The 15998-nt window shown below is 37.5% G+C and overlaps 1 protein-coding gene across 6 annotated transcripts in view; it reads right to left on the bottom strand.

Annotated features, from left to right (window-relative positions):
* Positions 1-15998, bottom strand: part of SLC24A2 (solute carrier family 24 member 2) — a 135884-nt gene that overhangs the window by 70655 nt on the left and 49231 nt on the right. For all 6 annotated transcript variants that reach the window (XM_053931625.1, XM_053931620.1, XM_053931622.1 and 3 more), the window contains exons 3-4: positions 11086-11124; positions 9956-10064 (exon numbers count right to left, since the gene is read on the bottom strand). In XM_053931625.1, coding sequence (XP_053787600.1) covers positions 9956-10064; positions 11086-11124 — 148 coding nt within the window. The remainder of the gene's footprint in view (positions 1-9955; positions 10065-11085; positions 11125-15998) is intronic.

Below are 15998 nucleotides of genomic sequence, written 5' to 3'. Positions count from 1 at the left end.
GCATATAAATACATAGTCAGGACAACTGTACTCTGTGCTGGGATCATGCTTGTATTTAAATATTCATGTCTTCCTTGCCTTCTCTGTAGGGAACCCCAAGAATACACTGTCTGAAAAACAGGGCAACACTGGAAAAAATTATGGAGAAGAGAAACAAGAATTCTGCCTGCAGTGTACAGCTTGAGTAGTTTATAGTTAAAACAACAAAACAGGCCACGCAGAAGTAAATTGTTGTGGAAAATGACAGCAAAACAAACACAATGATTACATTTCAGATTTAACACGAAATTAAAGAGGCATCAGACAAGTTACGTTATTTAACTTTTTCCACCTACAAAGATCAATAGGGATTTTAAAAGGAAACCTATGCTTTAATTTTATGTAAGTAGAAATCCTCTCAATGAAACTAACACAACAATGAGTTGTGCCTTCTCTCTGAGTTTTGGGAACCTCTGAAGATAAGCAGATCTGACACTTACTGCTACAGAGTTGGAGAGCATTAACAAAGAGCTGAATTTTCCCACTGAACTGCCCTTTCTGAGAGAAATCTGCAAGGTTTTCATTGCCCACGAAGTTATGTATAACAGAAACACAGTGAGTTTTTAATATCTGTGGGTAGGATAAAAGTTGCAAGCCCACTCACCCTATAGTTATGGAAGTACAGCCTCTGTTACCTAGAAAAAGCAAAACCTACATCCCGAAAGTATGACAAGAATGAAATAGTTACTGTATGTAAGCTAAACACATCCACTCAGCAAAATAATTTAGACTTTGAATGTCTACTTCTTTGATTGTCACTATATATTTATGATTGACATACAAAAAATCAGTGTAACCAAAACCTCATAATAAAATTCTCTTCACTAGCCCAAGACATCTTTTTTCTCTATGCCAAAATCACACATTTTTATAGACACCTCAGGTTCCACAGCGGTTACAGTGACATTTATATCTTCTGTGTGTTACATGGAAGTTTGTAAATACAACTGCTATCCATTCTTGGCTTTGAAGTCCTAAGTAATACTGGGGGAAACAGCTATATAATTTCTGTCTTTCTCTTTCTGACAGATATGAACTAGGCTATCTAAAATACTGTCTCTGCCTATTTAAATACACAGTGTCCTTAGCTGCATGTAACCCATATGGGTTTCTACTCTACCTATGTTGTTGCTTACTCTGGTATTATGGGGTTTGATGTTGGAGATACTTTTAAAACACTCATTTCATCTACATTATCATGGAACCTCAGGTATTTAAATTAGGTACACAATTTTGGTGGTCTCTACTGCAGCTGAAACACAGTGAAATGTGAAAGAAAACCTTGCTGGAGAATGATGCGTCTCACTCCTTCACCTGTTTCATTTAGCTGTTTCAACACTTCTTCTTGCAAATGACTGTGTGGAGAGTCATGCCACCAAAAGCAAGAAAAGTGCCACTGCAGCAAAGGTGACCAACAGCACCCTTCAGGTGCTCCACTAGGGAGAGCACTGCCACCAGGTCAAGGAGGTGATATTTTGTTTCCACCAGTGCTCAGGAGACATAAGTAGGTGCTGGGACTAGTTCCAGGCTCACCAGTACAGGACAGTTGTAGACATACCAGAACCAGTCCAGCATTGGGCCGCAAAGATTATGAGGGCACTGGAACACTTCTGATCAGAGGAGAGGCTGAGAGCTAGGACTGTTCAGCCTGGAGGAAAGAAGGTTCAGGGAGATCTTATCCCTATGTATAAGCACCTGATGGGACAGAAAGAACAAGAACAACACTTCCTTCAGAAGTGCCCACTGATAGGGAGTCAATGGAGACCAACTGAAAACCAGCAAATTCCATCCAGACACTTATTAGGATGATGAGCTAACACTGAAATGTGTCTCCCAAAAAGACTGTGGAATCTCCATTTATGAACATTTTAAAATCATGACTGGAAGCTGTCATAGTCAACCTGCTGAAGCTGATCCTGCCTGAGCAGGGAATGGGACTAGCTGGATTCTGTAATGCAAAAAGTCCCTTTCAACCTAAATAAGAAAAGCCACATCACTTTTGTGAAAGCTAGATACATAAAAAGAGTATGAGTATCTGCCTGATACTACAGATGAGTATCTGCATGACACTACACTTTGAAGGTTAGCCTAATTGTCCTTTTCATTGGTTTCCCACCATCATATCAGACTGAAATACCATGGGAAGGAATTAAAGAAAAAACACTGTATTATAATTAATAGCTACTAATATGTATGCAAGCCTGGCAGGGAGCCCCCATCTTCTCTGGCAGAAATCCCTTGCAAACATTTCAATCTGCAGTTGAGAGGAGAGCAAGAACGGTCTGAGCACTGTGCTCAGAGGAGTGTTTTATCTTGCTGGGACAGAAGAGGAACCAAGGACAAGCTGAGTAAGAACAAGGGTGCAAGAAGAAGGATGTTCACCTTTTTTGAAGGCCTATGGGCATCCTAAAGCATGCTCAAGAATGATTGATTTAAAGCAGAGACAGTTAATAACATACAAAATTACTCTAGATTTTGTCTAGATTTGCATATTTCTTCATGTTAAATTAAATACTTTTGTGCCTATATAGTTCTGAATATGTATTCCTTTCTTCTCTAGCATGGTGCTAAGAAGTGGTGAGGCCACACCTTGAGTGCTGTGTCCAGTTCTGGGCCCCTCAGTTTGGGAAGGACATTGAGACACTTGAGCATGTCCAGAGAAGGGCAACGAGGCTGGTGAGAGGCTTGGAACACAAGTCCTATAAAGAACAGTTGAGAGAGCTGGGGTTGTTCAGCCTGGAGAAAAGGAGAACTTATCACTCTCTACAACTTCCTGAAAGGTGGCTGTAGTCAGGTGGGGGTCTCTTTCTCCAGGCAGCAACTGACAGAATGAGAGGTCACAGTCTTAAGCTGCACCAGGAGAAGATTAGGTTAGACGTCAGGAAAAAATTCTCCACTGAAAGAGTGATTGTGCACTGGAATCATCTGCCCAGGGAGGTGGTGGAGTCACTGTCTGTCCATGGAGATATTTAAAAAAAGACTGGAAGTGGCACTTGGTGCCATGGTTTAGTTGATGAGGAGGTCATAGGTTGGACTCTATGATCTCAAAGGTCTTTTCCAACCTAGTTCATTCTGTGATTCTCTGTTTCTGCACTTCTGTGAAGTGCACTCAAGTCCTGCCACATAACAGAATCAAAGGTTGAAAAAGATTTCTGAGATCCATATTCATGGATCTGAGATCCCTATTCTGAAGATGAGAAAAGTGGAAGTGCTCAGGCTACTTCAGCCATGCAGGAGCTGAGCATTACCCATGAGTTGGTGTAAGCTGAGCTGCCTGGCCTTACTTCTCTGAGAATATAGCAAATAAACAGCTTCAGGCAAACAAGGTTTCCAATGGCACTAATGGCAGTGAGCACAGGCATGATGATGCATCTCACCTAGGCCATGGGAAGAGTAAGAACATGAGTTTTTTGCAAAATGAGACAAAAGCTGGGAGGTTGCTGAGTAACTGTCCAGGCAAAGGCTACCCAACCTCTGCCAAATGCCTTTTGGGTAAGCTGACAGTTTCCATGACATCTAAGAAAGTACCCAAGCAGCAGGAGCAAATGAAGCAGAACAGTTCGTGTTGAATGGAAAAGTTGGAAAATTCTTAAGACCAATATGTAGGAACACAACAGCATCTACCAAGCCATTATAAATAATTCACTACTATGTCAAAAACTTTGAGTATTGTTCTTTATTTTCCTGAGAAGTATGAATGCAGGTTTTTGTTTTTTTTGTTTTTTTTTTTTTTTTTTTTGTCAGAACAGTGACAGTACTGTATTTTTCTGTGTTCAGTGAAGGAAGTGTCAAAATTGTAAGCTCAGCTTTATGTAACAGAAGGTTACTTCTCTCACCAATAACATGCACCATATTTATATCTTAAAAAAAAAAAAAGGTACAGCTTATAAGATAAACAATTCATTTTCTGCAGAAGTACGTCCTGTAGTTTTCCATTTTGGAAATAGGACTAGAGATGGGAATAGGAGAAAATTGCCAAAGATACCTACTTCTCACTGGGGACTAAGACATCACAGAGATTTATATCACACCCATTTTCATGCAGAGGATGTCATTTGCATATGAGTTATAGCCTTGTCACACAGAGCAAGAAAGTCAGCAACTAGCTAGATTCTCACTTGTGGGAGATGTTTTGCTGGCCTGTGGCACCTTATCAGCAGGCAGAAAAGGGGTGCTATGATAATGAAGATCTCATTCTTCCTATATCTTGATAAAGCTGTGCAAGAAAAACAATGTAGCCTCAGATTGCACTGGCGCTCTAAATCTTCACTTCAGTGCTGGTATCCTCCCTGTTCAACAGAGTACCTGTAAAAGCCTCCAGAGAGAAAATGCTCCCTCCACACTTCTGAAGGAATCATCTTTACAGCAACCTACAGCTTATAGGGAGAAGGTAGGATGACTATTCATGGCACACTTTCATAAAAAAGACTTACCATCTTATTCTTGCCCTGCTCCCTCTGCAAAAAAAAAAAAAACCAGTCACCTATTAAAAAATTTAAAGAGATCTTTGTAAAACCTACACTTTCATGACCCAGGAATATCCCTTTCAAAACTAGGACAAAGGTATCTGAGGTACAGGACTCAGAAGAAAACAGCTACAAATGATCAGTGACTGTCATGATTTATGTTCAGGTTGCTTGGATTTTGGATTGGGGCCTGAACAACACAGCAGGTCAGATGATGCCATCCTTATTCATACAGGTAATGTTGTTATGAACAGACCAGCTGGATTGCAAGACTAGCACTTAAGCAGAAGCAAATATGGCATAGGATTTCCTGGGGATTAATGACTGGCTGAGAGTTGATGATAGCCAGAAACATACGCAGTCATTAATCTTAATCTTCAAGAAATTATGTCTATCAAGGTCATTATTTCTGTAATAAGATAAAAGCAAACAAATACCTAATGTCATACAGATATTTATATTTTTAATGAATGAAGATGTCTCAGCTGCAATGTAAAGTTCACGTCTCATTAACAAACATCCTACACATTCACCTGCTAGAGTGGCTGAACTCTTATCTTCTTAGAAGCTTTATGCTGAGACCAAGATTTTGAAGGGGAGAAGCCTTCCTTGTCTAGACTGTTAAATCCACAGCATGACTGCACACCTGCGTGAATATAAAGAGCCAAATATCCAGCAGCTCCCACTGATCTCAGATATTACTCATCTGTCAGAGATGGGCTGAACACCTTGCAAGCCTACTGATTCTGGATAGTTTGCAAGTTGGCTTTTACAAGACAGTCACAAACCATACAAAGCCACATTAATGTGAAAAGGGAAAAGGAAGGACAGGTTCACAAGTGTGTAATAGTATATTGGGACCGCTCTGTTTATCCACATTTTTGGAAGGTAAATCTTACTCTCTCATTTCATGTTATCCTACTTGCAAGGTAAATCTTACTCTCTCATTTCATGTTATCCTACTTGCAATCAAGTGCATTTTTAATATGCTTTAAATTGCAGTAGAGGTTGGTTCTGACTTCACAAATGAATTATTCAGAAGTAAATTTGATGAGCTGGTTTTCTATAAATACACTGAATGTTAATGCAGTAATAATGGTGTGTAGGTCAAGCTGATCTTTAACAGTCACATGGCCTGTTTATACACTCTATACAGCTTTTGCTACCAAGAGGATGCAGATGGGACTTCTTCTCTCTCACCCTTGCAAAATCCACACAACTCCAAATGACAGTGCAATGTGCCTTCTGATGCCCCCATTTTCCTTGCAATTGTCCAAGGGAATGCAACAGTGAATTTTATTACTGATTTAAAGAGAAAGAAAAGCTGGATCTCTCAGCAACAGTGCAAAAATTAGAAATGTAACTTCTAGAGGCAATATTAGGTCTAGAAGCCTTCAAGAATCAAGCACAGAGCTCACAGACTTTAGCCGCGCTTTTCCAGCCACCGAAAACATAGATCACTTGGCTGTGGCAGCTGCAGTGTTGCTGGTGTCTGATCGGGAAGTGATCTGACTAATGGAGCCAGCAGTCCAGAAAGACAGCAGGTCGTGAAGAAGACATCTTATGGAAGAAAGCTGAAAGAAGGTGGGTGCAGGTGAGAGATCCAGTATGAGAAAGGCCAAGAAGTAAATGCTAGAAAAATGCAGAGAAAGGAAATGCAACAAGGAGGAGGAAGATGTAAGGAGTATGCCCAAGTGCAGGGGCTGCCAGAGTCCCTGTGTATATGTTAGCTTTGATAGACACCTTTCAAACTTTTTTTTTATTTGAGAGTGGCACTTTTTAATGCTTTCATAAATTGTTCTTTTTCTGCACATCCAACAAATTCAGCAAATGATGCAATGTTTTTGACCTGTTGATCTAAGTCATCATCTGACAGAAATACTGAGGAAATTTAAGCTGACTAAAGTAAGAATGAAAAAATTTTATAACATCTTTCTACTATTTCTTTGAGTCTGATCCATACTTGCATCAAATGATTTGGAAGAAACCCTTTAGCCTCACAGGTCATGCAGCAGGTCCATCATCATTCATTACATGAGTGCAGCAGAGCTGATTTTCTTTGCTTACACAAAAGTCAAAACTGTTGAGTTTTTTTGGTAGAGGAAAGGACATGTAAATTGGAGAGAGCCACATGGGTCAAAGAAGGCACCAGGTACTCCTTTACATTTCTACATCTCCCCATATAATGGGTTTATAGAGCAAAGGACTGATTTCTCAGACACTTTTAATAAATACTATTTCTTTCAATTTGTAACAATTAAATGTTATCAGTTTAAAAATTACTTAGTTGGCATGGTAAAAGACTCTTAAAATAAAGATGATGCACTAATTTGTTTCTTCAATGTCATTATACTCAGATTAAAACAGAAAAAGATGGGGAGAATTTGGTCAGTAAAATTCATACAGATCCAAGTAGATAATTAATATTGTATATAGTAGGTACCCACAACCATTTTCACACATAGATTTTAAGTGCATGTAAGATTAAAATACAACAACATCCAAATGTATTAACTAGCATTACCTGCCTCAACCTGACACAGTATTTACATAAAATGAAATTTTTCTTTCATGGAAGTTTGCAGAATAAGCTGAATATTAAATAATTAATACAGACATTCAAAAGCTTAAAATCTCCAAAAACAACATGAGTGTGTTCAGTGGAGAGATCCAGTACTCCTCATGTTTGCCCTTCAAACTGCCTGCTGTGCAAAAGATCATGAAAGCCAAGTCTGTGTATAAATGAGGTGGTGCCTCAGAAAAGGTTAATAATGTGTGACAGAAACATGGATGCATTTTTCTCAGATTTTTCCTACAGTCATAAGTCTGCTTATAAAAAGCTAAAACCAGAGTTCCAAATGCAAAAACAAGTGATTGAATGAATTGCACTTTCATGCTCTCATGAACTAAAATTTGAATTCTGTAAAGTCAGCAAAAGCTTGAAATACTGGCTTCTTTATATATACCAACTTAAATATCTGCACATACATAAGCTATTTTCCAGCAGTTTTTTGGCCATTTCTTCATGGTAGTTTTGCATTAAAATACAGGGTTTACTTTAAATGTAGGTAGATTTTTTCCCCCTTTGTAAATTTAACTCAATGTGCTAGTTTTAATGAAACATCCAGGTAATTAAATGGTTGCTGCCTTGCACTTACTTGAAGGCAGCAATATATTTCTATTCCAGTTTTTTTAAAGCATATTACTTCCAGGACAAATGTAAGATGTTGGAAAGGAAAAAAATCTGCAAACAGTAAAGTACTACATGGAAAAAAACCCTGAAGAAAATGTTACTGGATTAATTTAAGTAAGATTTACGCATTGCAAACATCTCTATCAATCCAAAATCAATCGTTTCAATTGTATCAATCTTTTCACAGACATAATGAAAACAGAATTGAGTTACTTGACAAACTTAATTATAAGTAATACCTGTTGGTCAGAAGTGTAAGGCTTTTGTTTCTCTCAAGATGAATTTCAGATTTGTAAGAGGCCATCTGAATCCCCCCTCATTCTCCTTTTGTCTTTCAATTGCCATGAGGACAAATCCCTTCCCCCCACTACAGTTCCAGCTTGGAGGGAGCGGCAGTGCAGGTGCGACTGTTGTACCATTACGTTACCTGTTCCGAACAAGGCCTGGCAAGAACTTGGCAAGGAGTTGGCAAGGACCTGGCATGGACCCAGCAAGGAACGGCCTGCTGCATATTCACCCACTCTCCTCTTTTAAGCCAAATGAACTTTTGGGGTGACTCTAGTGGTCTTTCACTGAAGACCCTTCATCTCCCTCGTTACCCCTGTGACTGACGGATGGAGATCGAAAACCCTCCTCCTAAGGACTGAGACTGAGACTGAGACCCCTACCACAGGGAGTGGGGAAAACCACTAATGACATGACCTGTTCTTCTTCAGTGATTCCAATGGACTTATTCTACATTGTGTTCGTCCTGCGTTGGTGGTTTCAGTGGACTCACCTGTTCCCCCGCAGAAACTTCAATAGTCTCTTATTGTCCTGCATGTTCCCCCCTTTTTCATCGGTGGACTATAACTGGACCCCTGAGTTGACCAGAACTTCAGAGACTCCTCCAACAAGACAAGACAGATCCCCATCGTCAGGACCAGTGAGGATCTCACCTGTGTTGGTAGCTATTCCCATACCCCTCTTCTCTCTCTCTCTCTCTATCCTTTTTTATCTCCTTTCTGACCCCACTATCGCATTTACTGTTTTGGCCCCTGATAAAGGTGCATTTGTTGTGATTAACTGATAGTCCCTTGTTGTTTGCCTTTTTGCACTTTTGGGATCGGTGAAAAGAACCATCACGACGATCTCGCAACAAGCGGATTGTGACAAGATTTCAAAGCTCTTTTGCCCTTCACTGTCGTGAAGGGGGAAGCCTCTGAATCACGCTACACAGTGCAAGCTTACTACAGCAGAAAAATAGGCAGGTCTGAACACTGAACAAGTTATGTATGGGAAACAAGTGAAATAAGCTTGAGCAATGGAAAAATACCTGAGAGATGATATTTTTCTCAATTTACATTAGGTTTAAATTGTGCTCCAGTCAACAATTCTAGCTTTCTTGTACTCTTCAATCTGTCATGTATGCTCATGTGAAGTGCTATATATAGTTTTTGGTCACTGAAGTTTGAAAAGTCAGTCAGTAATATTTTAGCTCTCTTTAGAACATCCTTAGTCCTTCACAAGTGCTATTTCTCAAGTCAACTATTACTGTAGCAAGAGAAGTTCTACTGACACACAGACATCGAATAACACATGGGCTTGAATTTTTTGGTTCTTCTACTAGAATCTGAGAGTCAGATCACCCCACAATTACAAAGCCAATATGGTTTTCCTGCAAGCTTCTCAGATCAAAGCAGTGGTCTTCTTGCTAATTTGTCAAAGAAACAATAAATCACGCCACACTTCAATAAAGCAAATAAACTGTTTACATACATGTAACACAGAGGACACCTTGGCTGCATTTTTATTAATGTCAGCATTAAACAACCTGAAGTCAAATAAACAGAATCTCATTCTTTTCTACAGTGCACATGACAAATTATCCACCATTGTGACATTTTTTTAAAATAAAATCAAAACCAGAGAGGAAACCAAACAAAAATATGAAAGTACAGGATGGTACAGTCTGTGTAGCTTTTACATTGCTGCTGGAGCCAGAAGAGAAGAGAATCAGTACTTATGCATCGACCAAGTGACCAGTTTTAGTTTTACTGTAATGAACATATTTACTAAGTTGAAAGTCTTGGTGGGAGTATGTATATCACACTATAAAAGTTAAGAGCTCTCTTAGAAAATCCAGACACATTCAGAAAAGACTGATGAAAGCAAGAGAAATGAAAAAAACAGTTTCATGAAGGAAAAGAAAAATAAAGCATTTGTTTACTTTTGTATCAGGAAAGCAAAAAAAAAAAAAAAAAATTAATAGTCATACCTTCAGCAAGTGGGTCAAGTGTGTGAATCATGAGCTGGAAGATGCTGTTCCTCATTAGACTGTTGTGGAGAGATGCGGAGCTTCCTCCCCGCTGGAGACGTGGCTTGGTCTAGGGTAAAAAATAAAGTGAAGAATTTAGGGTATTTTTGGTGTTTGTGTGGAATGATGTCTGAAACAATATGAATTAATCTCACAGCTCACTGCACAATGAAACATTTTGAACTATTGCCTATAGCAGGGTATGTTAAGCTACAAACTTTATCACCCATTGCCATTAACTATAGACAATTTCTTTGGAGGGGATGGATTGTCAGAACAGCCATTAGTCTCCCAGACTCAGGAAAAAAACATGGCAAAAAGAATCCTTCTTTGTGAAAACTCATAAAATGCTAAGAAAATGAAAACCTTATACTTGCACCAGGAAGAACTAATAATTTCTTTATTTGTAGAACCTTTTGCTTGAATCCCTGAAGTAAGTTACAATTTTTATTACTTCAGTACATCGTTAATATGTGTATGATCAAAACTATGGAGAAAAAGGGCAGACAGTAGTACTCTTTTTCAATGGCACTCAGTCAGAAATATGCTCCTCACTTTGGCTAAAGTCTCATGGCAAAAAGAGATTGAAAGTGTGGTAAGGCAGTACAGACATCTACAGTAATGAATCTAATGTACAAGCATCTTTTGCATGCTTGTAAATAAATACAAAACATACTCTGAGATTCTGTTCCCCATGCAATTGTCTAGTACAATAATCAATGCACTGTATATATCTCACAGAGTAACAGTGTTTTGTAGCTGTTTGTTTCAATAAAAAGGATAGTGAGACCCAACAGACTACTGACTAGAAAGACCCTAAAATCCAATTAGAAAGAAAATAATATTTGGCAATAATACGTGGATTAATCTTTGGTGTCATACGCATATAAAGTGATAAATTATAGAAACCAATAAAGAAGATTAATTCACTGCTTTATGTTTGGAAATAAATTATTTAAACTCTATAGCAGTATAAGAAGAGAAAGAAATCCCAGCAATTTAGAAGAATGTTGATGCATGGCAAACTAATGTAAGGCTTGCCTCACCACCCTCCTGAGAAACAAATACTCAGATGCATAATTGCTGCCTACCGTCAATGTTTGGTCATCCTTGTCTCCAGCATTAGGTGACTGCATGAATGGGAAAAAGAACAAAAAGAAGTGTCAGATGGAGCACACAGGGAGTGGAAAGACAGTAGAGCATCACACATGTTTGATCCTATGAATTTTGTTGTGATAGATTTTTGAACCACTCAAGGCATCCTACTCATCAAGTAAATCAGAGTAAATTCACACTGCAATGTGCAAGCGCCTTTTGCTTTTGTCAGTTTCTTGGGCAGGAACTGGTGTCATTTTGGGCCTGGCACAGCAGCTGGGCTGCAGATCACAATGTTCACATCATACAAATTACCCAGGGAGGCAAACTCCCTGCACGGGAACCAGTTTGAGAGAGTGAAGATAGAAGACTAAGGGCAACAAGAAACTCAGGAACTGTTCCACAAAAAGCCTAAAAAGAATAACCTTCGTATTTTGCAGGAAGAGACTAGGCAAGGAAATGAAAAAACGTGTTTCAGTTTACCACTCCCTACAAATTACCATTTAGCTCTGATTAAGGGCAACCAACATGGCACACACTACCCTGCCATGAAGGAAAATGAGACTCTGAATGGATCTTAAATTATTTTCTCCATCTCAAAGACTTTTTAGTGCTATGTAATACACAGAAAAAAAAAAAAAAATTACATCACAACTGTTCTACGGAACAATCTCTCCCATTCAGCGAAACACAGTTTTTGGACACACATCAACTGTAATTTTTTGGACACGCCTTTTGGGTTAACTAACTTTGAAGGTTAAGTGGAAGGCAAGCAGCCATGAACAAACGCTGATGACAGAGCAAATCCTCTATGTTCCATAATAAATACAAGAATAATGAAAACCAAACTCCTTGTCAAAAATGTACTGCTACAGCTCTGACTATTAACTCAAAGAAAAGATAATCAAACAACAAAAACATCTTTGTTCTAGTAAAGGAACAAAGATGTTCCTTTTTATGTTCTATTGAAGAAAACTATCACAAAAAGAACTTTGAAAGGAATAAAAAAAAGGAAGTTTTATGCTCTATTGAAGAAAACTATCACAAAAAGAACTTTGAAAGGAATAAAAAAAAGGAAACAAAAAGAAAATACAAAATCTGCGTTCTAAAATGTCATTTTAAAAGTAAATGCATCTCAGAAAATGTTGGCTTAAAGTGTATGTATATATGGTATATGTTATGCATATTCATGCATTTCACATACAAACGCACAAAAATTAGCAAATCCACAATTTATATGTGAGTATTTTGAGGGACCTTCACGGAAAAAAAAATACATCTCACAGCAAAATTTGCAAGAAAGCAAAATGGACAAGCTGGGAAAGGCTTTTATTGTCTCCAAAAAAAAGCAGTTTAGGGTAGTTGAGTCCTAAGGATCAGTGGGTATAGTTATAGAAGTAAACTCTGTGATAGATGGATAAATGTGTAAACTGGAACTTGATTAGAAGTTCAAGAAATGTATTATTTGGAACTTTGATTTTCTGAAGACAGGAAATCCATTTTTAAATTTTTAATATTGAAAGAAATGAGAATGTATAATTGATGAAACTGAGTACATTGTACTTTCTACCTGATAAAGGTCTGAAGACTATCACTTTTCAAAATTTCATGTTGAATGAAACACTTCTCATTTATTTGAAAAAGAATGAGATGAAGCTAAATGAATGCATAAAAGCAGCTAGTTGATAACTTGCACCACATATTCAATTAGTAAAAGATAATTATATAAAAAAGGAAAAGAATAATGAAACACATTTTCCATATGCATTAAGGAAACAGAAGTGTGAAATAATTTAATTATTTGCCAATACAAATTGGGGCATACACCATGAAATGGATTTTTAAAATTATTTTTTTCCACACATGATTAGCCATGCTAATTGTTTCTCAGTTTAACTTGCCAGTAAAGTCATATTCTAGCAGAAATATTCAGAAGAATTTCAAAAACAGGAATGTAAACAATTGTTTGACATTCTGGTGATACTAAATACTTCTATTTCCTAGATTATATCCTGGAGTAATAATAAAAAACCACATCTTTCAATAGTGTCTTAAACTATGGCAGTGAAAAATTCAGTTGTGTTGCTGTTTACAGTATTGAATGGCAATTTTGTCCAAACTAGGATGGAAAATTAAACTATTTTACCGTTGGCAAAAAGAACCCTTCTTTGAACTTTGAAGTTTTGAATATGGTCTTTGCTATTTAGCTTTGGTATCATTCACTGCATGGGAAAGTATTTTAAAGTATCATTTTTCCCTTGCAGAAACATTGAGTATTCAGGCATTTTATGCCATCTGCCTTTGAGGCAACACTTAAAAACTGGTGTTTCTTTGCACTGGGAGCGAATGCTGCATTTATGGACACACTCAACAATGATATTTAAAAGAAAATACATGGTTTCTGTAAAGATAGATTTGTTCTTAAATCATGGCAACTGTTGCATGTTAGTTCCCTTAGGATCAGAAAGAGATGAAGGTTCCATGTCTTATACACTACAAATATTTCTGAAAATTTTAGTAGTAAAAATTATCTTTTGCAATTACATGCTTTAATTACTTTAAAACCATGAATTCATTATGATTCTGTAAAGTGAAAAAAAAAAGCCTTCTAGCATACCTTCTTATTCAAAATATTTGGGGCACAATCCATTATACTGTTTTTATCAGAATTATAAAATGATTAATCATTAGACAGATCACTATTTTTTTTGATAATTCAATGGAGTATTTGTTAGTTCTCCCAAACCCCATGGCAGGACATAAGAATTCGTCCATCCTCCTGACGCCATCAATGATCATGTATTCAATTTTGCTTCAGGTAAGCTAAAAGTCCTAAAATATTTTGTTTCAGGAAGGATACATTAAAAATGTCTACTTGATATGGAGAAATGTTTTCTGGAGTTTTTTTTTTTTAAGTCTCTTTTCCTCAGCGAACTAGGTTCACCAGCGATTGAGCCTGACAACTTCCTTGCCTTGTTTGGGAACATATGTTGTTGAAAACCAGGCTTCTGAGTAATTCATGCAAGAGGTGATGGCTCACTAAGTGCCTGGTGAGCCTCCCAGTGCTTTCCTTTGACATAAAGGGCATCATGACAGTCAAAGGAGGAGCAGAATCTATAAAAAGCTCTAGGTATTTGACATAGAGCATCCCTGTTAACAAAAGATGGCTACTAACTTGAATCATCTGTTAGAGTGTGAAGTCCACAACCAGAATCAGAAAGCTGATTCTCTGCAGCTCAAGCAGTTGTTGCCCTAATTGAAGCTTCCATGTTAAAGTAGCCAGAAACAATGAACTGGACTGCCCATTCTCTTCTCCTAACATGAGAAAAGCAAGTTGTCAAACAAAAGCAAGTAAAAATGTAAAGGGATTTCAACACCCTTTCTGCAGTGTGGGTTCAATCGCTTCTGCTTGATAAATATTTTCCAAATGTAATAATGAAAAGCTGTTAAAAATCAATCAATCAATCAATCAGCTTTTTTGGGAATAATAGCATTTAATGACATTTGTTTGTTTGCAGTGTGGTGCAGTATGGTGTCTCCCATTACTGTATTATATGAGCCCAGACAGAAATTTGCATAATTGCCTCAAGATGCTTTCTAGCCCAGGACTTCTGCTCCTCTCTCTTACGCCTGCTTTAGAAAGTGGCATCTGGAAACAGCAATTTTACACCTGGCAGTGAGTCACCACTTGTAAGTTCTCAAGTAAATTACAGAAGATAAGTATTCTTGGAGCATTTGTCTAGAATTGTCTAATCTTACGCTTAAGGTCTGTAGGGTATTTTGTTAGACTGAACTGCAGAAAAATGAGATAGACTTCAAAGCCAGCCACTGAAGTCAATCTAGTTAACCTAAGACAGTTTAGCTAATTTCTAAAAACCAGTATCCTAAGGAGCGCTAGTAATGCACTTGGAATAGAACTGTTCTGCATTTCTTTGAAATTATATGTTAAGTCAAGTTAAAACATAACTAAAATCCTAGCAACAAATTCAGCTAGGCGGATTTCAAAAATAAGCCTAGTAAGCTTAGTGACAGAACCAAAAAATGAAGCTAATACTTTTATCTAGTTCTCTTAATACATACATCTTTGAATTTTACCAAATTAGAATCCCTTAGAGCTCTTTTCTTTGAATACTCCAAAACAATCCAAAGTTATAATCTTTTACCTACTTGATGGTTGGCTCAAAAGATCAAATCCTAGTGGTCTCAATATGCTTACATAAAAATTCTAGGTATCCATGGAAATAAATATTGACCATCACCACCCGCAGAATCTCTGTGAGGTGCTGCAGTGGGGCCAATACAACTAAACTGAAGGTGACATACCTCATTACTCCACTCTCTAGATTATTTCTGTAGAAAGGCTGTAAGTAGCTGCAAGGGAATACCTCTGTATTCCAGCTATAGTAAACTGATGGGAAGGATTTTAACTTATATGTTACTGCTTAGACATCAATGTCTGAATCCAGACTGTGAATTATCACTCCATAAAGGACCCTGGATCTTATTTAAAACAGAGGAAGAAACAGCTTTAGTAACCACTGTACAAAAATATGCTAAAGTTGTTTTTAACTTTGCCTTCTTTTCACCTTTCCTTTCCTAAAAGTAAAATGAAACAGGGAGTTTTATCTAAAAAAGCAGATTTCTGTATTACTGAAGAAAGTAAATTTGATTCACAAAACCACACAGAAAATTAACCTGAGGTTGTAAAGTTGCTTTACTCATCAAAATGAAGAATTTATAAAATTAGAGGTTGAACTTCCAAAGACATCAACCTGGACCACCAAAATGGAATATCTAGCTACATTTATAACTGCTTGTTTAGAGGTACCAAGTGTGAAAGCTGTAGCTCTGGAACAAGCAAAATGGCTTTGTTATTTCAGATCAGTTGTCTCTTTTATGCCAGTCTATT

Source organism: Vidua chalybeata, chromosome Z (genome assembly GCF_026979565.1).
Source record: "Vidua chalybeata isolate OUT-0048 chromosome Z, bVidCha1 merged haplotype, whole genome shotgun sequence".
Classification (NCBI taxonomy): Eukaryota; Metazoa; Chordata; class Aves; order Passeriformes; family Viduidae; genus Vidua; species Vidua chalybeata.
The sequence above is the reverse complement of the archived record's forward strand: the minus strand, read 5'-3'. Positions and strand labels throughout refer to the sequence as shown.